General features: G+C 35.7%; 1 protein-coding gene across 1 annotated transcript; it reads right to left on the bottom strand.

Moving 5' to 3' along the window:
- Window positions 1-2,224: 2,224 nt before the first annotated feature.
- YME1L1 (YME1 like 1 ATPase) lies at window positions 2,225-25,214 on the bottom strand. Its single transcript, XM_026842435.1, has 19 exons — window positions 25,120-25,214; window positions 22,392-22,523; window positions 19,728-19,890; window positions 17,570-17,668; window positions 16,700-16,809; window positions 15,394-15,544; window positions 15,196-15,303; window positions 14,353-14,435; window positions 13,432-13,522; window positions 11,664-11,816; window positions 9,441-9,573; window positions 8,910-8,972; window positions 8,320-8,432; window positions 7,790-7,945; window positions 6,965-7,116; window positions 6,016-6,142; window positions 5,842-5,915; window positions 5,097-5,183; window positions 2,225-4,007 (listed from the first exon to the last, which is right to left on the bottom strand). The coding sequence occupies exons 1-19, from the start codon at window positions 25,147-25,149 to the stop codon at window positions 3,864-3,866; spliced, it is 2,169 nt and encodes a 722-aa protein (XP_026698236.1). The 5' UTR covers window positions 25,150-25,214; the 3' UTR covers window positions 2,225-3,863.
- Window positions 25,215-25,220: the final 6 nt, after the last annotated feature.

Genomic DNA, 25,220 nt, shown 5'->3' with positions numbered 1-25,220 from the left:
GGAGTTTACCTGAAACTTTGCTGTGAATATACAAATGCTACTTTATTTTAGTTGCTCAGATACTACAGTGATGGATGAAAGTAAGGCCTTTAGAGAGATGCTCTGAAGAGTAACAGCTACAGTCATCATTAAGATGTATCATATATCCCTTTGTAAAAGCAAAACGTCAAGCACGAAGTAGTTTTTTGGTGTACTTAATGTGCATAAAAACAGAAGTCACTTCAGCTGATGTGTTTTCCCATACCTACTTTTAACCCTAGGTTCCTGAGCAATATGGTTTTTTGCTTTGCAGAGATTAAAACAAAACTACCAATCACCCTACCACCCATCCCTCTATGATAGCCTGAGAATTCTTATACGAAAGTCTTTGCAAAAGGTATCCTGAACTTTCCTGAAAATTTCTATGCCCAAAGAGCATTCTATTTCCCTCTCATTCCAGTTTTTCTGTGGAACCTTCCTACATGGAAAGATACTCAAACCACATCTGGTGGTGTTCCATCACTAGGGCAGCTGAACCTTCCTACTGTAAAAGTAGCTCTGTAATAATCAATAAATGCTTCTAAAAAATGTTACAGGTCTTGCAACACTCCAAAATTGAAGAGCAACTTTTGTTCATAGGAGAAGCAGTTCTTGAAATAGTAAAGACTGAAAACTAGTATCAACCTTAGAAGAAATGTGATCCCGAGGTGGAAGTCAAAACCCAGTGCTACTACAGTCTGTAGCATCTGAACCTCAGTATTCTAGCCAGCAGCATAAAATTTCCAGGACAGAGCACTAACCACAAAGCTAGATACAACAAACACAAAAACGAACCCACCCCCATGCACCAGAGTCCTCCCTTTTCCCACTGAATGCTTCAGTGTCCATATTAGTGCTTTTATTAAGACAGGTAAGGCAAACAATACTTAACTGATGAGCTGCTAAAGGAACAGCTGATGCACTCACACTGGCCAACACCAGAGGAAGGCATCTTAATAAACACTAGATAGAAGAAATGGGAGTCAAGCTTTTAGAAAAAAAGAGAATAGAAACACACTTCTGAGGGAAGTAGAATAAGTGGCCTCTCTTGCTTCTTTCCCTGTTCTTTTGCCATGTTTTAGAAGCAAAAATATCTCTACTTGCTTCTGGGAAAGGTTTCCAAGCAGATCAAGAGAGCAGACAACTACCAATGGCCTGACTGCTCTATTTTCAGCCAGTTCAAGGGATCAAGATTCAGAAAACACTTGTGACATTTCAGCTGACTCAGGTCATCACACAGTAGGAGGCAGCTAGAAAGAGCATGCCACACCTTTTACTGGAAGTTTGCATTTTCTCTGTATTAAGCCTGACAACATAATTCTGGCATAAGTCAGCCATGAGAATGCAGAAAATTCAGAATCATGCCCAAGTTTTAAGTTCTTATTTCATTTGTAACTGTACTTGTGACCAGTTGAGGGCTATTTAAAAGGCAAACGGCCCATTGAAAGTACTGGGCTCTGCCCCGTTTCCAACAACACGAGCCTGTCTACTTGAAGGGAACTGAGGTTATTCTTACCATCAGACTGATGTTCGGAAGTTGCCTTTGTGATCTCCTATCTCTGTCCACAGTGATTATGTAAGGAGGAATTTCAGCTCCTAGATGCACCCGAGAACACCAGAGGTCAAACCCAGTGCCTAAATAGACAAGTTTCTTTGAAACTCCACAGATACTGGCAGGCACACAACCACCTAGGTAAGACAGTGAACTCTTCAGTAACAACTCTGCTGTTAAGTTGACCAAAAAGCAGATACCTTTTACATGTGATGGCTAATCTCTTAACAGTCTTCTTACACAATCCAATGAGATAGCACCTTTTTTTCCCTATTCTTTTTTGAGACTGTTCTTTGCATAAACAAGAAGCTTTTTAATGACGGAAGCTAAGCTAGACGCTCCAGGACTTACCCCACAAACCAGATCATTCAACACAGATTTTAGTGACTGCAAAAGTGAAAAGCTTTTTTCTTTTGCTTCTAAATGCAGATTCACATTAGCTGGAAAAGTTCCCATTCAAGTCCCACTACTGAAGCAGCAACTGAAATTTCCAGGGACAACATTCCCTAGAAATCTAATTAGAGAGAGTGCAATTTTGCCATCATCTTAAATTTATTTACAAGTTTAAATGTTTTATACACCTCGATTTACATAGTAGGGAACTTGGTATTACATTTTTATAGCAATTTACAATGAATAAAAAGAAAACCAATATGCATAATTAAAATTAACCTTTATTACTCAAAAAACAAATGCAGTATATTTCTGTTTCTGTTGGCATATTCCTAAAATACATGTACAACTGTAACTAGTCAGCCTAGACATTCGCTATACTGTTTTATAACATGTGGGAGTTCTCCCACACTGCACTGGGATGTCACTATAGTAAGCTGACAAAAATAGGCAAATAGAAGTTATCCTGGGCTTGAAAGAAAAAAAATGCATGTGCTCTTACTAAAAAACTAGGTTATAATCAAGCATTACACTCAGAAAATTCTAAAATACTATGTTACCTCTAGTTTTAAGTATAGTTGCCAATTTCCATTCACATTTATTGGCACCAGCCCAACTATTTTCATGTCCAAGTATGGCAGCTTTCAGCATTAACATGCTAATAAAGGGCCCTCTCTGCAACAGAAGTTTACAGTCCCAAGAGTCTACAATTAATTGTGCAGAAAGATTATGATCAAGATGTGTTATTCCTAAAAATCAATTCCATGAGATAAGAAAGGTTTTGAAAACAGAAGCAGTTCCCAGTCAAGTGGAAGTAATCACTAGCAATTACATGCCAGTATTCTTATTCTCTTTGAATTTCCAGAGGTTTCTGTAAGGGTTGAAAGAAAAGGTTTTATTTCCCAACTTCTACTGTAGAACAGAACTGGGAATGTTACCTGAAACAAATACATGCTTCAAACATTTTCTGAACTACTCTTTACTGAGCAATACTGCCCCCTCTCTGAAAAAATTCTCTTGGATTATCAAACGCTCGCACATAGCATTAGTAAAAACTAGTTCTGTAGAATCTCCAGTGGTGTAAAAGCACTGTTATCCATCTACTGCAGTAATAAAAAAAAGTAATAATCTTGTCAGCAGCACATCAGAGGTCACAGGTTATTTCTTATCCCTGCCATGCTTCTGCCCAAAACATGGTCCAAAGAGGCTTAGACAAGTTTAGCCTGTTGGTTTTGCACTAAAATTTCTCTCCCAGCCATACATGTGTGTATTTTAACCCCAAGAGCACTGAAAACACAATCACTAATGATTTTGTCTAACATAAGGCTCCCTCAACTCCCTTTGAGAGAGATGCACTGTGTCGCCGCTTCATTCCTTGGCATGTTTTGTTACATTTCTAATTAAGAAGTCTTCTGTAAAAGTGATCTCTAGCCTCAGAGTACGAACATTCGTTAGACTACGTACTACTGTCTTACAAATCAATCAGTCACTATCCATCCAACATTCCACTGTGGGGTATCACTTCAAACACATGTAGCAGTATGACCCAGGAAGCTATGCCAAAACACACCAGTATATTGGCATGTTTTTCTTCTCAGCTTCAACACATTCGACTCAATCAAAATTCTGCATTCAACCCTGAGATTTCTCTTTCTGAATAATTCTTGTGGGAAGAGCATAGGGAGCAGAGGATGAGGAATTTACTTTATTTTGTGTGTCTTATTCTGATGAGACACAACAAAAAGATGAGTAACAGAAGCTCACAAGAGACAGAGTAATATTAAAGTGTCACTAATGCCATACACACATCAGAAAGGGAAAAAAAGGCTATGCTGCGTAAGACTACTGCATTGCTAGATGTACATTCTTCAAATCATCAGTTACTGCATTTCAGAAGTTATCATCTTACTTCTAGCTTTTTTCCCTCTAGAACAATTTGGATTTCTTTGGCATCCAGAGTCTCATATTTCAATAGAGCTTCTGCTAAATTCTTGTGTTCTTTTGCATGAGTCTTCAGGATGGTCTTTGCTCGCTCGTATGAGTCCTAATATTAAAAAAAAAAAGCGTAAGGAGATTTTAAGACTTTACAACAAAAACAACAGCAAGATTTCACTTTAAAAATTGTTTCCAGATAAATACAGCTTGAAACAAACATTTAAAGTTATGCCTTACATTTTATAGCTAGCACAGCTCCTGTCTTATGGAGATTTAAAATCTAGCTCACGTAATTAATAAAAAGAAACCCCAAATCCAAATAAACCACAACCCAACTTTACGCCACCTTTGCATTTTGCAGAAGTAGGACTAAAATTAAAATCCTGAGACAAGCCTCAGTATTTTTACATATGACTTAAAAAAGACTTACTAGATTTGAAAATTTGCCAATTAAATATAATTGATTTGAAAGACTAAAGTTTTTAAAAGTTTATAAAACTTTCAAAGTATTATGTACTTTTAGAAAGCTGAAAGCTACCCAACAAGTTACCAGTTGCTGCAAGTAGATGCACATTGTCAGCATTACCAGCTTCAACTTAACTTTCAGTTCTACAGAAACAGTTCTTACACGACCAAGTCAGTTCAAAAACAGTTACAGCAAAAGTGTTACTTGTTTTAATGTTACAACATAAATATTTCTCCCGCCTGTACCAAACTAATTCAGATTATCAGAACAGTGACCTGCAAGTTCTATGATTATCAAACGTTACAAATTCCCCTGAGCATCTGATACTGATCACTGTGAGGAACAGGATACTGGAGAAGGCAACTCTCTGATCTGATATGGCCATTCCTGTAATTCTATACAAAGCAATTTAACTGCAAGTTATGAAACATAGGAGTAACAAAATTTTTTTCCTATGAATTGATTAGGCAAAACAAATCCTGACCAAACATAGTTTGCAAGTGTTAAGAGTATATTAAAGAACCCACCAACAACTTGTTTCTCACTACTTGTGCATGATAATCACCAAGAAGTTTTGATGTGCAAAGATTCAAAGTTGCAGTTACACTAAATATTTGGGAATCCACCTGTGTATTTTCATGAGTATACATTACTAAACTGAATAATCAAGTAGCCTAATGCTCGATTCATCTCAAAATAAATGTTTCAGAGTGGAGGGAGAGTGAATCTTACCCGCAGAAGTGTTCGTACTTCCTGTTCAATTGCAGACTGAGTTTCAGGGCTAACCTTCCCCGTATCAGTATAGGTCATAACACCAAGCTAAACAACACAAAAATATCTTTATCTTGCCACTGTTGCAGTAATACACATAAAACACTTAACAGCTTCAAAACCTACTGCTTCCACATGCAAACAAATAAAATCATTAATCAAATGCTTGTTGAAGTGTTTGCAACAGAAGCAAAACCAGAAGTCTATTCATCAACTATGTAGTCACCGCAGAGTTCTGTTTCAATAGGTCACAGTACAGATACTGATTAAAGCGTCTTCTTATTTAAAAGACAAACCAAAATCCCTAGACTACTGATGGGTATAGATGGGTATAATACTTGATGGGTAAAGATAACTAAAGAAATTTCTTTAGAAGCCTAGAAAACTCAATGTTGCCAGTCCTCCCTCCACAAAACTCAAGACTACCCTTAATACTAAAATGTTTGGTTTTATTATAAATTTTTTCTGTAGACATTAGTAACTTTCAAGGCAATTTTGAGGCAAAGATCTTGCAAGTTAATTTTTAAACTGTCAAATATACAGGTTTTCTAGTTGAGTTCTCTATAGCAGGACCAGTGATAAGGCTTAATTACTTTTTTGCCAGAACTACTTTGTCTCTGTGATCATTGAGAGCCAAATAGGCATTTAGTTGCAGAACAGAGCATTTCTTTGTACCTTATAAATATTTAAAGATTGATGATACTACCTTCTCGCTCATTCCAAATCTAGTCACCATCAGTTTTGCAATTTTAGTAGCATTGTCAAAATCACTGGAAGCACCTAGATAGCAAACGGATTTAAATTAGTTGTTGAAACCCAAGTTAAACATGCTAGTCCAGAAGCTTTGATCCAAAATTCTTTTAACTACCGATCAGCTGACCTGTTGTGATGTGATCACTTCCAAATATGAGCTCTTCCGCTACTCTTCCTCCCATACAGACATCCATCTGTGCAAGCAACTGGGATCTAGTTTCACTCCATCTGTCATTTTCTGGGAGCAAAGATACCTGTAGGAGACAGAACTGTGGTCAGGTAACAATAAACAGAAGAAATACCAAAACAATCTGAAAAATATTCTTGTTTATATCCAAAGTAGATGTTCTGGGCCTCCTCCTAGTCTACGCACTCATCAGGTTTACTTGGAGGTGCTTAGTCTACCAGCTGAAGTAGTCTCCTACAGGTTATGAGCACCACATAAAATTAAGCAACTTGAACCTACCACCAGAAGAAACAGAATGAGCTATTCTATTAATTTCTCCTGTTTCCCTACACTTGTACTGAGCACTAATCAACTTGCCTGGAGGATTCAGGCTGATAATTTTTTTTTAACTGAACACATTAACTTGGATAAAGTTCAACAGGAACAGACATAACAGAAATATTTTTTTCTGTTCAAATGCTTGGCAGCTTAAGGCAGAACAAAAACACGTAAGGATAACTATAATAGAAACAAGGTAGGTAACCTATTAGGTTTAGAAAAAGTCACACTGGACAAAGAATAACGCAATAAAGGATGTTTGTGTTAAAAGTACAGTTGAGCAATCCTTTAGACATTCTTCAAAGTTTCACTATTGGGTGCTATTTTAACTGCGGCAGAATGAAACAGACATTTCTTTCCTTGTATATGTGAACTATTATTACTAGCATATGCTATTTTATTTCAAAATAAAGGAAGAAAGTTTTCTATCACACAGAAAAGATGACCAGTGAGTCTTCCAAGAGACTGAGTATGTCAACATACTACAATATGCATTAACATAATTACAAATAGCATTTTTGCCAAATTCCTCAACACCAGTAAAGCAACATAAAATTCTAGAAATACTCACATGTCCAAGTGTTGTTCCTCGTGTCATGATTGTAGCCTTGTTGATTGGCATTGCATCCTTAGTATAATATGCAATGATAGCATGTCCAGATTCATGGTAAGCAGTGATGGTTTTGTTTTTCTCATCAATTTCTACACTTCTACGTTCAGGTCCTTAAACAGAGGAACATTAAAACCTTTTTGTACAGCTAACCACCACAATCCACACATTACATATACTCAAACAGAGCACAAAGTAGCTGAGGAACAGCATGCCAACAAAATTAACTAACAGTTATTAAGCGCAAAATGTTTACAAGCAGTATTTTACTGTCTAAAATGGACCACAATACAATGTACAGACAAGTTACTTTTAAAGGAATAGATTTAAAATACAGTCTGAGTAATCTGAGAAAAATCAATTTCTTCTCCCAAGTATGAACAGACCATATTTTTAGTGTATATGTCTCCAATGTTTAAGTTTTGTGTTACAGCAAGACAAGTTAGTCAGACAGAAGTTCCAGCCTTCTGATCATTTCTTCTCTCCTTTCCTTTAGGAATAATAGTGGAAGGGTAAGAAATCAAGCCTGTGTCTTCCTCTAGGCTGAAGTACAACATGCAAAGTTTTTAATTCAAAAGAATGTTACTAAATTTTAGATACTGCTCTCCAGTCTTAAAAGATTCTATTCAGAATTAACTAACAGGGGACTTATTTGTATTTAGAAAAAAACCCAACAAACAAAAAAAACAACAACATAAAAACTTCCTTCTCTGTAAAAGTTTTCATCACATAACAAAACCCCTGTGCACTGTAACATACATGTATGTCTTTTGTATAAAATCCTACCCATTAGAATTTTGTCTTTGGAGAATTCTAGTTCTTTCATGGTTACCATATCTTTTCCATCAACAGCTGCCTTTAAGGCAGCTTGATTTACAAGATTCTCAAGCTCTGCTCCAGAAAATCCTACTGTGCCTCGTGCAATTATTTCCGGATCAACAGCTGTAGGGAAAAACAAACAAACTTGTCATTTGGGTCCATACTGCTCCTGAAAAAGCTTGTACCATGAAGAAATATCAAGAAACACTGAAATAAAAGCAAGAGTCATGTTCTACTAAAAAAAAAAATCCATTAAACAAAAAAAATTTCAACTTTAGAACAAATGAAGTCTAATTCTTAAGACACTATGAACTGCTGGGGACTAGAAAGAAACACTGCTTCAGAAGACCGTTGTAACACTACATGCTAGACAATTTTTGTGTTCTTCACTGAGACACATGGTAAAGCCACAATTGCTGATGGAATAAAGGACTAATATATTGAGTGGGCTGATCCAGTATAAAAACTGCTACTTAAAAAGATATTACAGTACTTACATGGATCATACTTTATTTTATTAAGGTACCACTTCAGAATTTCAGTACGACCTCTTACATCAGGCTTGGGAACAGTAACTTGCATATCAAAGCGACCAGGACGTATTAAAGCACTAAGGAAAAGACAATTTAATACACTGATTTAAAAATGCTGTAGTAAACTGTTGCTAACATACAGAAGGAACAAAAAATCCATCTGATATTTCTAAAGACATCTACATAGACTATGTCTGGCACACAGATGCAAAGAATAAATTTTTCTTATGCTTGTAAAAAAGACAGGTGAAAGATGTTTATTACCAACCCATTTCACTTTTTTTTTGGCATTTGAAAATTCTGCATTGCAAACAAGGAATGCAGCTGGTCAATTTAAGTAGAAAAACTTCCAGAAGGTTCTCCATATTTAACTCAACAACCTTTTAAATGCCAAAACCTGGTTGATATACATCCTTTTTAAAAGGGGAAAAACCCCAGCTATAACACTGTAATACTTGAAAATTATCACAAGCAACTTCGTTGTTGTGGAGGGTTTTTGGTTGTTTTGGTTTTTTAATACATGTTTTGTAAAAAGATCAATATATTATACTCACTTATCTAACGCTTCAGGGAAGTTGGTTGCACCAATAATAACAACACCTTCATTAGGTTTAAAGCTGTATAAAAAAAAAAGTGAGGGTTGTTTTTTTTTTTTTGAGACAGAATTTACACTTTTTTTTTTTGTCAATAACTACTACTCCTTCTCATTCTGGATGGCCTCAGCTAGCCAGTTAAAAGCATGCGATCAAACCACAACATGTGATCTAAGAATGACCACATTTAACCCAGCAACTTGTTAAAAACATGCCCTGATCTCAGAGTTCAACTTCTGCCTTTAGATATATAGCCAGCCTAAAAAAATTGAGACAATATTTACAATAATTACAGCTACCGTGTTACTTCAATTCAGAAGCTTCTATACTCTTTACAGTAAGGCCATTAATGCTACTGTTAGCAGTACTTAGAACCATTACAAAAAAATTATGAAAAACATCAATGCTGTCAAAGAAGAAAAAAAATCACCCAAATATTCAAAATACCAGTCAGTCAAGCACCTTCTGTGCTCTCAGAATCCATATATTTACCCATCCATTTCAGCAAGAAGTTGATTAATGGTCTGTCTTGAATAGGGATGCATTGGAGATTCAATTCTCTTCCCACCAACAGAGTCCAACTCATCAATAAATATAACACATGGTGCATTTGCTTTTGCTTCCCCTGACAAAAGAAAAACACCAGAATGACACTTCAACCACACAAAGGAACACAGTGCATCACCTAATTTAGGATTCTATTATTTCTATTACTCTTGGATTGTAAAGTGTTCTATCTATTAAATGCAACACCAGAACTGTCTTTTAGCCTAAAAAGAAATGTATTTTTGAAATGAAGCAATACAAAGAAAATCAATGTTTTTCATCTCCACATCAGCTTATCCTTATCCTGCTACAAGAAGTTACTAGTAAAATAGATTAAGAAATTTGTCGCATTTTATATCAACTCCTTACAACAGTTTATTTCATTGGCTTGGGTAGAGAACACTGTCCTATTAAACAAAAATAGTATGAAGTGTGATGGGTCTAAACACTAACATTTTAATAGAACCTGCTTGTTATTTAACAGTGAAGACCTTACCTTCAAGTTTACAGGTATTAAATATTGCGAGGAACTGAAGGAGTTAATGCCTCAAACATTCACTGAAATGTTTGCTGCAATGATCTTCCAACAAGGACATCTAACCATTGGCTCTATTGTGTAAGCCTGATACTTTTGCATAAATGATGCAGGCCTTGCTAGTGACTAAACCCCTGAAGAAGAGCTAAAAGTCTGGTAAGAGGTGAACATCTGCCCCAGAAGGAGCCAAAGGCTGGATGGTTGCCCAAGAAGCATGAAGTCAGGAAAAAACAGTAACAGAGGGAAAGGTAAAGATAGCAAGTGGAGATCACAACCAACTCAACTGAACGAAAGGGTTAAACCCTCTTCCCCCTCAATGCATGCACAGAACCAATGCTCTACCTTTTTTGTCTCTCATGCTAATGAGTTCATGGAAAACCCACCTCTCCTCATCTAGTAGGCAAATCAGCTGATAAAGTGAACTTAAAAGGTAACAGAAAACTGGATTGGTTGCTAGCTGTGCACCCACCACCCAAGATTACGGGCCCCAAAACAACGCTGGAACCTGGGGTAATGATCCAGATTCCTTGACTCTTTCTCTCCCTTCCTTTTCTTTCCTTTCTGATAGATTTACCAGTAAGAGGCCACATTGCTTACTATCCTTTTCCAAGTTTAAGTTACTTCTACCACAAGTAAAACATTTTAACTGTTTGGCATCATTTTACATTAATTTAACACAAGGGGATCACGAAACCTTTATGACTCGCTGGGCTCCCAGTCCAGGTAGTAATAATTACACAAAATAAAAACGTAACAATGAACTTCAAGACCATGAACAGGTACATGCATACCAGCACGCAACTCATCTCACCCAGCCAGACGTATCTGTGACATTGATATTAATGTACAAGGCAGTCATCTAAACTTCTGTAGTCAATGGAGAGAAACATACACTTTAAGGTATAACATAAGTTAAATTCTGCATTCTTTCCATGTGAAGCAAGTCACATTTCTTCTACAAATGCAAACTATTTTCTACCACGTTGTATATGCCTGACACTATCAATTTTCCATTTAAGAGAAGTTGAATTCCCCCTCTCCCCTGATAGTTATTTATACACTCAACACAGAAAGCCTAATCTGTGAAAGTTATCAATTCGAACATTAATTTTAACAGTTTCATTATAATGCCCTTTATTCTGGACCTGTTGATGGGTATGAGAAATGAAGTCTCAGCTTAGTGCTATACTGTGATGCCATAAAGTTCTAATTCAAAAATTCAAAAAAAAAAAATATGAGGGAAGTAATCGAGAACATTAACACCTTTTTTTATCTTAAATTTACAACTTAATTGAAATTTGCAAAAATTTATGTAAGTAAATTACAATTTAAAATATTTTATTTGGTTTACAGGAGACTACATTTCTAATTAAATTATTTTCATTCTCTCTGGGAGTGTTGTAAAATCAGTCACAATTTTTGCTATAGTTTCATCTGACAACTAGCAAGATCCTATAGTTAGTTGATGCTCAAGGAATCCTCAGATTTAGCTACACAAATGAAGTTTTATTTATCAGCCTCATACAATACCACTTTCCAGTAACCACAACTGTCATTAATCAAACCTTGTAAACAATGCTGAATACTTAATCTCGCATGTGAAAAGATTTCAAAACCACAAAGATTTAACTTACTGAATAGGCTTCGGATGCGACTAGCTCCTACACCAACAAACATCTCATCAAACTCTGATCCAGATGCATAATAAAATGGAACATCAGCTTCACCAGCTACAGCCCGTGCAAGAAGAGTTTTACCAGTACCAGGTGGTCCAACTAACAGAATGCCTAAAAACACAAACAACAACAAAAAAAAACTAAGAAAAAACCCACCAAACTTACAAAGTCTTATTACATGGGTACTGTTTATTCCATGTATTAGAAGAAATAATTTACACTTGGCTTCAAAAAATCGTGTTACCATCCCATTTCAGATCCTCCTCATTACTTGCAGTCTGAAGCAGTCTCCTGTAACAAATCTAGATACTCTAATCCATATTTACGTAACAACAAAAACTTGTAAGACTATCAAATAAAAACAGAAGCCTGAAGCATTCTACAAAATTACTGCTGAGTTTAGCAGCTGAATCCCTAACTGTGTCTTCTTCAAACTGACACTGTCCTAGCCATTTCTGAAATTGGAACTTTTTTTAAAAAAAATTAAATCATTCCAAGTAATTGACTTTAAACAGCGTAGAGCACTGACAGGAAACAGACTTATCAGGTTTATGTGTTTCAGATTCATTTGGCCTCCTACTACGATCAAGTTCAATAATCCTTTCTAATGAAAACATTGGTTTCTGAACTGTCTAAAGCAGTTAGCAAGCCGTAAAGGTGCTGAAAACTGTACAGAAAAAATGAAGGCCTTTTAAGAGTTCAGTTACATAAAAAACCCCGCCTTTCAAGATAAAGAACTACTATATATTAGTTTAATACCTGAAGAAGGCACTGTAAGTTTTGTCTAACCCCAAAAACCATTTGCATACTACAGGTTGTTTTGGGGGCGACTAAACTTATGTTACATATCTTTCTCAAGATGGGAAAACATACAACAGAATTAAAAATTTGGTGACAGGAAGCTATTAACTTCAAAAAAGATATCCTTGTAGATGGGGAGGGGGCAGCAGCAGAGGCTGGTAAGACAGACCTAAAAACCTCTGAGATACATAAAGTTCTACTCAAAAAGGCATTAACAACAATTATACATAACTTTATACGTACGTATTTTTTTAATACTATGTTATGCTCAGTGATAAAGTAAAAGAATTTTCATAGTTCAATATATCATCTCTAAAAGGTTACTTGGAACTTCAAAGAAATACTAAGGCAGCTAACAACTGATATTTGAAAGTGGTTTTGCCTAGAACCTACAGTCCACTGCTCTGCACTGTCATAGCTTATTAAGCCCAATGTTACTGGATTTCTACCGAATGTAAGATGTATCCAGGCCTCTTTGCTGCTTCTATCTGAATATCTCAGATACCTCAAATCTCCTGTGAGGGTAGGCAGTAATGACCAATTTTTACATATGGGGAACTGTATGTAAGACAGGAAGCGTGCAACATAAATACCATAATCCCCACTCCCAAGTACCTCAGTTTAATGGTATCCTTTAATAAAGAAACTTTCACAACTCTCTTTAAAGATTCATTTGTTCCTCAAGTACTTTAAACAAACAAGGAAATCCACTATGACTAACATTATTTCACTATTTTTCCCAGATACAAACTAAATACAACAGTAGTATTTAGGCCCATTTTGGTTATATACTTTTTTGATTCCCTAACTAAAGGAAAAAGTATTCAGAAGCTAGGCTCTACATCAGTCATTAGGTATAGAACAAAACTACAAAGGTAACCACAGGTACATATGATTTTCACTTTTGCTGAGCAATGATTCCTACCTTTTGGAAGTTTACCTCCTAGTACAGTAAATTTATGTGGGTTTTTCAGGAATTCCACAACTTCTTGCAATTCTTGTTTAGCTTCTTCAACCTACACATTAAAAACATGTCATAAAATATAATTAAACATTTATAAAATACCACAACTTTTTTGTAGGTGAGTTTTGTGTTAGATACTAAGTCTCTCATTGTGTATTGTCAAAAATACACAACAGAAAGAGGAGATAAAAGTGTACCACAGAATTCATGTGGATACTGAGTGTCTATGAGTTTAATTCAATATATATCATAAAACTGTTCATATGACTCAGTAAATACTAAAGTTAGTGATACTGAAGGAATAAGAAGACAGTTCAAGACCAGATCTGACCAACAAGATAAATACAGAATCAAAAATTCTACATCAAGGTATTAGTCTAATTAGTTAAAAGGAGATTAATTCTATTTGTCCAAGGGGAAGGAGAGGGGCCATAAAAGCCAAAGAACAATTGAACAGAAAAAATAAAGCTATCCCATCAGCAATGACATGCCCACTTTCTGGGAATCTCGGTATCTCCTGTCCTAATATCAGATATCCAGAAAGAGATGGTACTAAGGGAGAAATGATCAAATGGAATTGCCATCTTCTTGTATAAGTCAATTTCTGCAAAAAACAGATTAAAACGGATACTTAAGGCATGCCTTTTGCTATCCTAGCCTTTAAAGATGATTCAACAAGTCAAGAGTGCACCTTTTATAAGGTATTAAATGCCACAAAGATATAAAACAGAACAAGCATGGTTAAAACCCTCCTTGATCTTGGAGTGGCCAGTAGATGTAAGGCTTCAGTTCATAGAAAGAAATTTCTTGGAGCAAGCCATCCTTCAGGCTCACAATGACAAGTTAAGCAAGAACTCACATACACTTTAGTTTTGAACTTACTCCTTTTACATGTTCAAAGGTGACATTTTTCAACTGGATTGGATCAACTGCTGCATCAAAGATACTCGATGTTCGAAAGCGTACTAATAGTAGACAGCAAATGATAAACAACAAATTTACAGGTGAAGTAATTTCATTCCAAGACTGAACTTCGCACTTGAATGCATACAATTAAGCCACTAACTTTATACCTGCACTTTTGTAAATGGAAACATGCCCTTCTAAGTGTCCAGCAAGGATGAAATTTATTTTTTAAAATCTTTAACATATTTGCAATAAATTCAGCGATATAACTACTTTTTAGTCATTCATAGTACAGAAAGCTCTGCACCCAAAACCATGTACACAAAGCCAGAAGTTCTCCTTCAGTGTTTTTGCATACAGCCTAACTGTCTTGAGACCCAGGTGATAACTTTGCATGAAGTTGATTTCTCAAGACAACAATTTGGCCATGCAAGTACCTAGTCACTATAAACTAGGCTGTGATTACAAATAAAAATCAAACCATTTTGCCTACGGCTGACCTAGATAACACATCATCTAAATTCAAAGACAAATATGTAACTGGTGAACAGTTTGACTGCTTCTCTGCTTGGTTCCACATAATTGTTTCACCAAAAGAATTAAAGTAGTCATACGAACAGACAACTTTTTTGTCTCCATAAACATTTTGTCACACTACTATCTGAAAAGCTGCAACCAAAAAGCATTAAAAACCTCTTCTCTTTCCTTACTACACTGAAATGTTATTCTAGAAGAATCATAATGTCAAAAGACATTTAATTTGTGCTAAACCTGCTGGAATAAACAAATAAAATTGCCAGGAAAAAAAAGTTAACTAACCAGCATCAGAAAAGGAACCTTTCCCAGGTAAAAATGATGAATATATAGCAAGATAAAAACAAAGAACAAAGAGAAAGAAAGAAAGTAAACGGGATCTTCTTAATGAATCTGTAAAAGAAAACAAAATTGTTTTAGTATGGGCTGAAATAAACTACTTTCTGAACACAAAGACAAGATACATGAACTAAAACAACTTACCAAGTGTTTTTTGCAGGAATACCTGTGCTTTCAAAAAGCCTTCTGCAAAACCAGTTTTAAAAGCATCCTGGTGTGCTTCTGGGATGTTTTTTGTTTTCATTAGTGTATCTAAGTTTTCAACATCAATTCTTCGCTTTCTCAGGATAAAGCCCTAAAATATTTTCCACAGCAGTGTTAGTATACACTAAGTTTTGATACACAATTAACCTACTACCTGGCTAGCATGCGTGAGGGGGAAAAAAAAATTTTTTAAAGCATGTAATTCAGGTGCTCTGGGTTAGTTACATGACACAGGGCAGTAGCTTGAGTGTGAAATCACAATGGCTCCAGTAGGGGCACCCCAATTTTTGCTGACAGGTCAGGTTCAGAGTTCTCCTGGACCCCAGTTCCAAACTGAAAACACAGCCTAAGGCAGATTTGTACACCGCTAGCTTTATACATGGGATTCAGTAGGAGTTATTAGCTTAAGCTTTTTGCTTCATGAAATTAATTTAAATTATTCCCAAACATGAAATATCTTTGTAATTATAGTTTTGATAGAGCTTGATCAAATATATCTCATACACCCTACCAAATTTTAAAGCAGCACTGCATGGAGTGAGCTCTGGTTTATCTTCACCCACAGTATACCTAGTCCACAGATTAAATAAACCACATATGCCTAGAAGGAGAGAGTTCGGAGCTAATTAACACACAATAAGATCAAATGCTTTAATTAGCCTTACTTCTGTCCACCAATTAGAAGCAAAGAGTAGCTAGGTTAACTTGGTTTTGTTAAGTGCTTTGTTACCACTTGGATAGCTATCTGCTGAATTAAAAGTATGCATGTAAGTTTGTAACTCATAAAAATAACAAGTTTAGAATTTCTGTATTTTAAAAATATATTAGCCACAAGTACATCTATTCTTAAAACATCAATCACACGCTGAACTGCTTGGAAAAAAATATATATTATTGTGTGTTAAACTAGCTGTATTTCTGTTTAAACAAATACTTCATTTGACTCCAAGCTATTTTTAACAAAGCCACCAAAACAGAATACATTTTATTTCTAGATTTTAAAACCATTTTTATACTCAAACTACTCTCCTAAATGATTCAAATAATCTTTATATTGCTGATACATGAAGCAAATCTGTGTATTAGTAAGAAAAACAGTATGTTGTCATTAGCTCAAGTTTTAGAATGAAGAAACTTTTTCACATGAGCAAAACAAAATACCCTTGGTAAATTGTGAAGGCTCATTCAAAAGAAAGAGGTGGTCTGAATAAGCCAAAACCAATTTCATAATGTTACTCATATTTACCTTCAAAAGTGAAGAAAGTGAATTTTTTGTTTCTGTGAATTGTTCAGATGTTGACTGCAGACGTCTTGCTCTTGATCTCAAAGTCTTAAAGTTCCGTGATTGTATGTAAACTTAAAGTAGTAAAAATGAACAAAAAAGTATCCATTACTCCACTACAAAAGAAGACTATGAAATTTCAGAAACTATTGTATGACAATGACTACTGTGATTGAACTGAACATCATCTTCCCAACACATCCACAGTAGAAAGAGAATCGCAAACGGCAATCTGGTGGTCACTCCTTGCCTTCTCTTCTGCTAACTTTAAAATATTAAATTAAATGCTCCAAAATTTGCACCCTTCCTTGTGGCCCATCACTGGGCTATCTCCATTTTGTCAGAATATCTCTCTTAACCATGGGACACAAAATCAGACACAGTATCCAGATGTATCATAGAAAGAACTGAATAGATGAGAATACTTGAACTCACTGACCTCCTGATTTATTTTCTTGCTAATGCTGCCCTGTTGTTACCCATCATACATCCAGGAGTAGTTTAAATCAGTCACCAAACACCTTAAAAAGTTCACCTGGATGAATACTAGATCCAATATATTTACAGATTCAATAGTCATCAGCTCATATATCGTCTTCTAAGAATACAATTACGAATACTGACATCTTTGAACTAGATTCTAGTTACACCATGTTTACTAATTTATTTCTGGAAACATACTACTCAAATGCAAAAATCACTTCATGATCTAAAGTTCCTCCTCGAAGTTTACTGGTATTTCTTGAGTGACACCTCTAAGACAAAGGTAAAATATTTTCCCAAAATAAAAAGATACTATAGAGATTAAAACCAGCATTGCCTATTGTTTCATACCTGGCCAACACCGAACATCTGAACAGAAATTTTGGAGGGGATTAGGACGCTGTCTATACAAACAAGATGAGCGTAAAGCACTGAAAACATCCACAAAACCTGCAAAAAGATACAGCAAAGTGTAAATATACTCTATATTAAATGGCAGCTAAACATTACGTCTCTCATATGTTGTTTTTTCTTTCTTAAATATTAATTCTATTTTACTACAGTCCTTCACGCATCTGTAATTAAACAAATTAACCATTACCATATAGTTAACTTCTTTGCATTAACCTACGTCAGGCACTTTACAATATACCAGAACTTTTTCTAATTAGAACTTCCAAAAAACACTGGTTCCCAGAATCTTGAATTTGAAGCTGTATCTAGGAGGTAAAACTCTGCACATCTGTACAGAGCTGAATAAAATTATCTATACCGGACAGGAATCCAAAGACTTTCATGAAGCTGAAGTACCAGTATTCAACCAATCATTCAGTTTTCCAGCTTTAAAGAATAGATTCCTCACAAGCATTTTCAAACAGACTACATATAAAGCATGAAAACATTTTAAACTATACTGTCTACTTAATCGTACAGTCCTCATACAATACAGAAACAAGAAGAAATAAAAGAACATCTCCATGAAAAAGTTATCAGCAGATACTATGTCAAGCACACTGCTGACTGCAAGACCAGAGAACTGTCATTTATCTGTTGTTTAGTTACCAAAAGTTCAAAGAACTCATCCTCACCTAGAAAGTAAGAATTATTTAAGAAACATCAGAAACCTGAGGAGGAAGGGGAAAAAGTTGAGGCCAAGCCTATATATGCTCTCTTCCGTACAAATTCAGAAGCTAATTTTATCACAAAAAGGATGGGGCTTTTCATTTATTTTACATATTCTGAGAAAGTTATTGCACCAGTTAAGATACATCAAGGACAGCAAAAAAGAACGCTGAAAGTTCTTACTAAATTTTTTGAAGGTATATGATTGTAATAACAACTTTCAAGCTAACAAGCAAAGTACTGAGGAACTATGGGAAGGAGAAGAAAAATCAGCTATTAATTCGAAAATGCTGTACATTCCACGACCTTCCGCAATACTGCAGATTGGCAAATCTAGTACAACATAATTATGAACAAATACATTTCAATAACAGAAATACTCTCCTCACTTTATGCACAAGTATTTGCACAACATACACATATGACAGTAACAGTCATCCATAGCATGCAGTGTCACCTACACCAAAAGCATATGCTTGAAGATCTAGCACCTCCCTTGCCTGTTGCAGTTTTCCACCTATAACCTCGCCTCATTAACTGTGAATGAAAACTACCAGTCTGGTGAGCTTCCACCCTCATCTATCAAAGGTCTAAAGCATTTGCAACTTTCTTCTTCACATTCAGGAAACTGCTTCTGGGCTAATTTTTTAATATCTTGCATCACAATGCAATTTAAGACTTCTCTAATAGTAGTCCTGAGATACTATTCTTAATGCTCTTTCTCCCAACTACAATACTGTACAGGCAGTGTAGCAAATGTCAGCTATATGCTTCTTTTTTTAACTCATTCTTGAGCATCTACAATGGTCTTGCTTCCTGTATTTTAGGCTAATCTCAACAAAACATCTTTAACTGTAAGGAATCACTCTTGGTGTATTTCAGCAATGAAATACTCTACATGGACTGCTATGAGTTTGCCACTCTGAATTCCCTTCTAATTAATGTCCTCAGGTAATGTTGCTTCAATCAAAAAAGGAATAACTTAATGTAAACTGGAGATGTTCATGACTGTGTTACATTAGTAGATTAGCAAAACTTAATTCCTTCTATTTGGTGAAGCAATGATGAGCCTAAACTATGAACTTTTTCACCAATTCAAGAGACAATGCCCTTGGACTACAGCTGAGTTCAGACAAGTTTAATAGCAGCCAACTTCAAATCTGAATTTGAAGAAACAATTCCAAAATCTGTATTGAATTTCCTGAAATTCCCAAAATTCAAAAGCACCACTCTAGAGACAACCTGTATACAAAAAAAAAAGCATTAATACTCTTTTTATTAAAGATTTTTAAACTATGAGTTATCTACAGGACAAGAGATTAAAGAATAACTGTGTACACTTTTATAATCTTATCAATTCTCACTAGCACTTTACTCTGAAACATACCATGCTTATTTTCAAAGAAGGACTCAGCAGAGATGTATGATGTATGCCACTGTGAAGAGACTTTGTTTTCCGCATAGCAGCCAGGAAGCAACCTGTTCACCAGTTCTTTGAACTGGTTAGCTTTCAAATCAGACAATCCCAGGTCTCTTAAATTAAGTACAGACTGCAAAATAGAAATAAATGTTCAAATTTACTTAAGATTGCCTGTGGGGGAAAAAAAATTAAGAATGAGTTCACTTTTTGGCTCAATACAGCATCTGTATTTCACAGTTCAGACTGAAAGAAAAAAAATTTAAACGAATGAAAGGAGCAAATACTCTTTCTTCAATCATGTCCTATCAGTGCAAAATAACTCTTCCATTTGCACACGCTGACATTTTCATTGTCACAGTACATTTATGACAAGCATATTTTCTTCCCAATTCAGTCTTTTAAGACCTTCCTGCTCCCTGATTGAAGCAGGCAGAGAAAAAAAATGCAGTTTTCCAACTCTTTCTACTCTTTATGACAGAGCAAACGGAGATTGCAAGAGGGAAAGATGTACAGCAATAGCCACCCATTGTATTTGATCCAAGTGAACAAACAGCAAAATCCCCTCAACTTTTTTTTTTTTTTTGCTAGTCTTTTTACAGATAGTACAGATTCAACAGCAGCACAAAGACTGGATATATGGAAACTATACCCACAGTTAAAATCTTAAAAAGACATGAGCTGGTTAGACACACAATGAAAGGCCAAAGTTTCTATGGGGAAAGGGTAAGTACTTGTATCTGTTGTATCCTACAAAGCAGAGAAACTATGAAAAAAAATGAGGATGTAAGGCACATACACTTAAGTTACTAAAGAAGTAACCTTGACCAAAGTAATTTCAATCTTGTATTTTACAGATAGGGAAAAAATCTTTTAATAGGAGAGTATGTTTTAAAAATAGGTACTGGTTTGTACCCTTTAAAATATCTATTAGCCTCTCAATACTGCTTCTACAGTAACATTTTCTTAAGTGAGAAATACTCTATTCTAAATGTATTTGCACAGATTTTTTTTTTAATTCTTATTAGAGCATTAGAGATTTTTTCTTCCTAAATTGTTTTTATGTAAGCTTTATGTTGATCTACTTTCAAGGTGAAACTAGATTTCCAATAAAAAGACATACATAAAAAAATGCTTGAATTATCTCTCAGGAGAAGCACTTTTAGAACAGATTCCTAGATGCATCCAGAATACCACCACATTCAAAGTTTCTAGTTTCAAACGGATTTCTTAAGTTATCAAAAGTATTCTGTTTTAAAGGCTAAGGCAGATTGCTTCTGGTCCACTTATACTCAAAATAAGTATGAATACATTTTTAAACATCATTTCACTTTTACACATGGTTTAAAGGAGTAGATCAAACCTTCCTACTTCAGCTTAATAATTGCTTGGAAAAATACTGAAATGCTAAGCGGAGCAAAGAAGATTAAAAACATTTTTTAAATGTAACATTTTCTGAGACCCCTCAGAAGAGGTTACTACTTCAAAATACAGATTTAACTTCACAGCAGAGGCTTCACATTCTCAAATAATGATTTTTGCCATTCTAATAGTTCGACTTTATGCAATATTATAACTGCAGTCTCTATATCAGTATTTGGTAATTTAAAATTTAACATTTATTTAAGCTTAGGTTTATTATAATCTAATCAACTTGCTTTTAGAAACTTTCTTTAAAAATAATTAAGAGGGGGGTTTTAATTATTATTGTTACACTTTTATCATGCTAGGAGGAAGCAAACAGGTATATGATAAATTAGAGAGAAAATATTAAATGTGAAAAACCCTCTGTATTTAAAGGAGGCCAGATTCTGTATTTGTCTTTCTACTTAGCAAGAGAACTGAATAAATGAAACACACTTTCAGTTTTATTCAATAATCCAGGTCTCCCACTGAAATAAAATTTTATCATCAGAGGCACCAAAAATACAAAACCAACACAACAATGGAGTCACAACTCAGAGATGACTAGTACAACACATGTTGATATCCAAAGTTCTGCAGTTAGTGACAGATTCCATGTTTTTCCCCACAAACATTTTCTTAGTTATAAAGCTTGTTCTAAGAAATTAGTTGAAAGAAAAGTGGCAAGACCTGATACTGCTTTGCACTTTCTGTATTTTGATTGTCAATGTGAAGAACAAAAGATACCTAATGATAATGGATGATATTTTAATAGAAAAATAAGAAAACATGCCAATATGCTATTTAAAAACCCTCAACAGATTTTAAGTTACAGTCTGTTTTCGCATAATCAATAATGAAACAAACGTCTGTAGAACTCTGAGTGTGAAAAGACAGTAAGGAGTTTATTAACAGAAAAGGTAATGTTTCTTGCTCTAAAGTAACAATTAAGTTGAAAGTGAAAATAAATCCCCTCCTCACTTGCAAATTACTAGACAAGTACTAGCTTTTTTCTTATTAATGAAATAGAATTTTCATAGAATTCTTACTGCCAAAGCACCAACTGACTGAGGTCCTGTCAAAAAACTACATTTTGTGTGTTAACATTCTGTTTTGTTTAGGCACATTATTTTATAAAACAAGTCAAAGATGAAATTCACTTAAACTGATATTGTTCAGATTTAATTCAGCTAAAAGCAAACCAACACTTTTTCTAAAGGTTTTTAGTACCTCACTCTTATGAGGATCATTTTCTGGGGAGGCTTCCCTCTGGACAGGCTGTGCGGATGCTGTGCTGGCAGTAGTAGTGGAGCTTTTTGGTGAATGAAAGGCATTGATAAGGTGACTCAGAGGAACGGTAGCCTGAAAAAAAAAAAAACAGATACTGATTTAAGCTGGTTTAAACTATATAAACATATCTCTACTTCAAACCCTGTCTTATAATGGCATATCTTGTACACTGCCTTTTGAGGACTTCATAATAAACCACATGAATTTAGCTTCAATACCACAGTGTTGGCTGATACCTCTATTTAAAGAAAAAAGAAAGTTAAAGTACGTCTGACAAATTAGATCACAAAGCTTGGAAGAGAAAAAAAAAAAAAGCTACCTTTCCTGGTTTTCAAACATAAGCATGGTTTAAAGAAAATAATCACTAGATTTGCAAATACAGAAGTAGGTACAAATCGCTGACGTTTAGGAGATAGAAAGATGGCCCTCAGTTTGCACTTAAGACAATGTTTAGTTACCAAAAATAATAGACAACTTCTTACAGATAGTTCTCAACTGAAACAGCAGGGAAACTAAATTGCTACTACACTTCAGAATTTTTTTTTCCAATGTTTTTTCTTTTTTTTTTTTTTAATGTATCACTTATTTGCTATGTTAGATATGTGCTGTTGCAACCAGATGACAGAACAATAAGGATGTTGCTGTCTTTTGACAAATACTAGAAACTTCACAATCATTTCATGGAAATAAAACACAAAACCTTGTGAAACAATGTTCTTTACTTGTCACCATATCTCCACCACAGTCAATTAACTTACATTCCAAATAGGTGTTTTGTCCCCCACATACCAATAAAAACCACACAAAAAAGAAGCACAAGCAATAAGGGGAGAAAAAGAGAAGAAAAACAATAGAAAATTACTTCTATCCTGAAAAGCCTGTAAGTTGACACCATCTCTTGAAATGTTTAAAGCCTGTTTATAGTTACTGTCATTCAGGAACTTTCCCTTCTTTCAAAGAAATGTGTACACCAACACAAAACTAAGATCACCATCCCGACGAGACTTCACAACACAGTGCAAAGAGATGTTTTTTAAACAACAAACAGAAAACAAATGGTAAAAGAGGTGCTCTATTTAGTGGTAGGCCTTTTTTTCTGACTTTAATATGAAATTTTACAGTAAATTCTAGATCACCCCTCAACAGATATCCAAGCAACAGATCTCATTAAGCTGGTTCCCCTTGAACCAATTTGAACAGAAAGCTCAGTGGCTGCTTTTGAACAGCACTAAATCATAAGGATTTAGCAACATCTTACTAATTCACAGATCACCATTCTTAAGTACTACTGACTTTTGTATTATTTCCAAACAATACCTATTTTCATCTATGAAGTAATACTTTTATAACTTGAAGTATCTATATTTTTTCCCTGCATTATACAAGTTATTTCCAAAAGTTTTCTTTATGTTTTCTTCCTTGGCATCTCACTTTAGCTCCTCCCCTAGTACATGACTATGTCTATTGTGACTATATGGTACAAATAATCCCAACACTTCCAAAACGCCTCAGCCTCATTACACATCACTAGGGAAGATAGTTGGGGTGCAACTCTGGCTGCCAGAACAATACCAGATTGCAATCAATACCTGATTAAGCCTCTGCCTATGAATGTCCTTCAGCAAGAACTTCCATCTCTGTGTTGACTAGGCAGATCAAGAGAAATAATGCTGCGAGACATGAAAACTACCTCAGAATTAATTGTCCAAAGTTATAATTACTACTCTCAGAGTTTGTGGTAAAACCATGAAGCCTCCAGAGGTCAAAGCCAGCATCCCAACGACTAACCAAGCTGTCCTACTGCATTTCCCACTATGAAAAGGTGGAATGACACGTTCCTAAAAATATCATTACAAATTCTCTCATTTCACTGCACTAACAAAAAAAAATAACACATTCTCCACATCTGGAAAGAACAAATCCCACTGTGGAATAAGACTAACACATACTAATCCCCCTAACGGAAAAAGTAAAAATAAAGTTCCCTAGTTCAGATCAAAGTCCATAAAACCCACTAGTCCCATCCAACTCGCTATTTAGTAAGAGATACCTTCCCGATTGCATCCAGCTTGTTCTGTGTAACAAATGACTTGTCCTCCGCTAACTCTTCTAACTTTTAAGTAATTTATTTTTGGTCTCCACAACCACCCGTGCCAATTAACAACACAGTTTAGCTGCAGTAGCACTCCTCTCGCTTGTTTCTACTACAAAAACAAATACTAAAAAGCGCCATCTTTAGGTTACTTCTTCATTTCAGATTTTACAACCTTTCACTGTACCTTCTTCTCGCCTCCATTTACCTATTTTTCCTAGGTAAGGATCCCAAGCCGCTGTAGTCCCCCTACGCTCCTCTCCCCGCTAGACACTCGGTTCCGCCGAGCCGACAGCCCCCTCGCGATGCGTCCCCCCACACCTCGTTCGCTCACGCCCCATGGGCGCTCTCCAAAGCTCCAGAAACGTGGCAGCCGGGATCTCGGCTCCTTCAGCCGAGGCCCGCAATCTCCGGCTCTCCCGAGTGCCTCCGCCCAGACCCGCTGCCTCTATCCGTACGTCCGTACGTGAAACGAGCCCCCGAGCATAGCCCAGCGGAGAGAGGGCCCTGAAGACGGCGAGCTGCGCACCGCAAGGGGCCGGGACCGCCTCCGGTGCGCTCCGTGAGCCCTCTCACCTGAGGCTGAACGGTAGAAAAGGAAAACATCCTCCCGCAGATGGGGGGGATGGCGGCGGCGACCACAGGTGCCTCCTCCGGTTCCCAGCCCAAACGTAGAA

The sequence above is a fragment of the Athene cunicularia genome (assembly GCF_003259725.1).
Source record: "Athene cunicularia isolate RWA chromosome 2 unlocalized genomic scaffold, athCun1 chr2_part1, whole genome shotgun sequence".
Classification (NCBI taxonomy): Eukaryota; Metazoa; Chordata; class Aves; order Strigiformes; family Strigidae; genus Athene; species Athene cunicularia.
The sequence above is the reverse complement of the archived record's forward strand: the minus strand, read 5'-3'. Positions and strand labels throughout refer to the sequence as shown.

Coding starts and splice junctions, on each gene's coding strand:
- YME1L1 (XM_026842435.1), bottom strand. CDS start 25,149: ATGTTTTCCTTTTCTACCGTTCAGCCTCAG. Junction 16,810..17,569: donor AGATGTTCGGTGTTGGCCAG/GTATGAAACAAT, acceptor TACTACTTTAAG/TTTACATACAATCACGGAAC. Junction 7,117..7,789: donor CAAAGACAAAATTCTAATGG/GTAGGATTTTAT, acceptor CCTCTGTTTAAG/GACCTGAACGTAGAAGTGTA.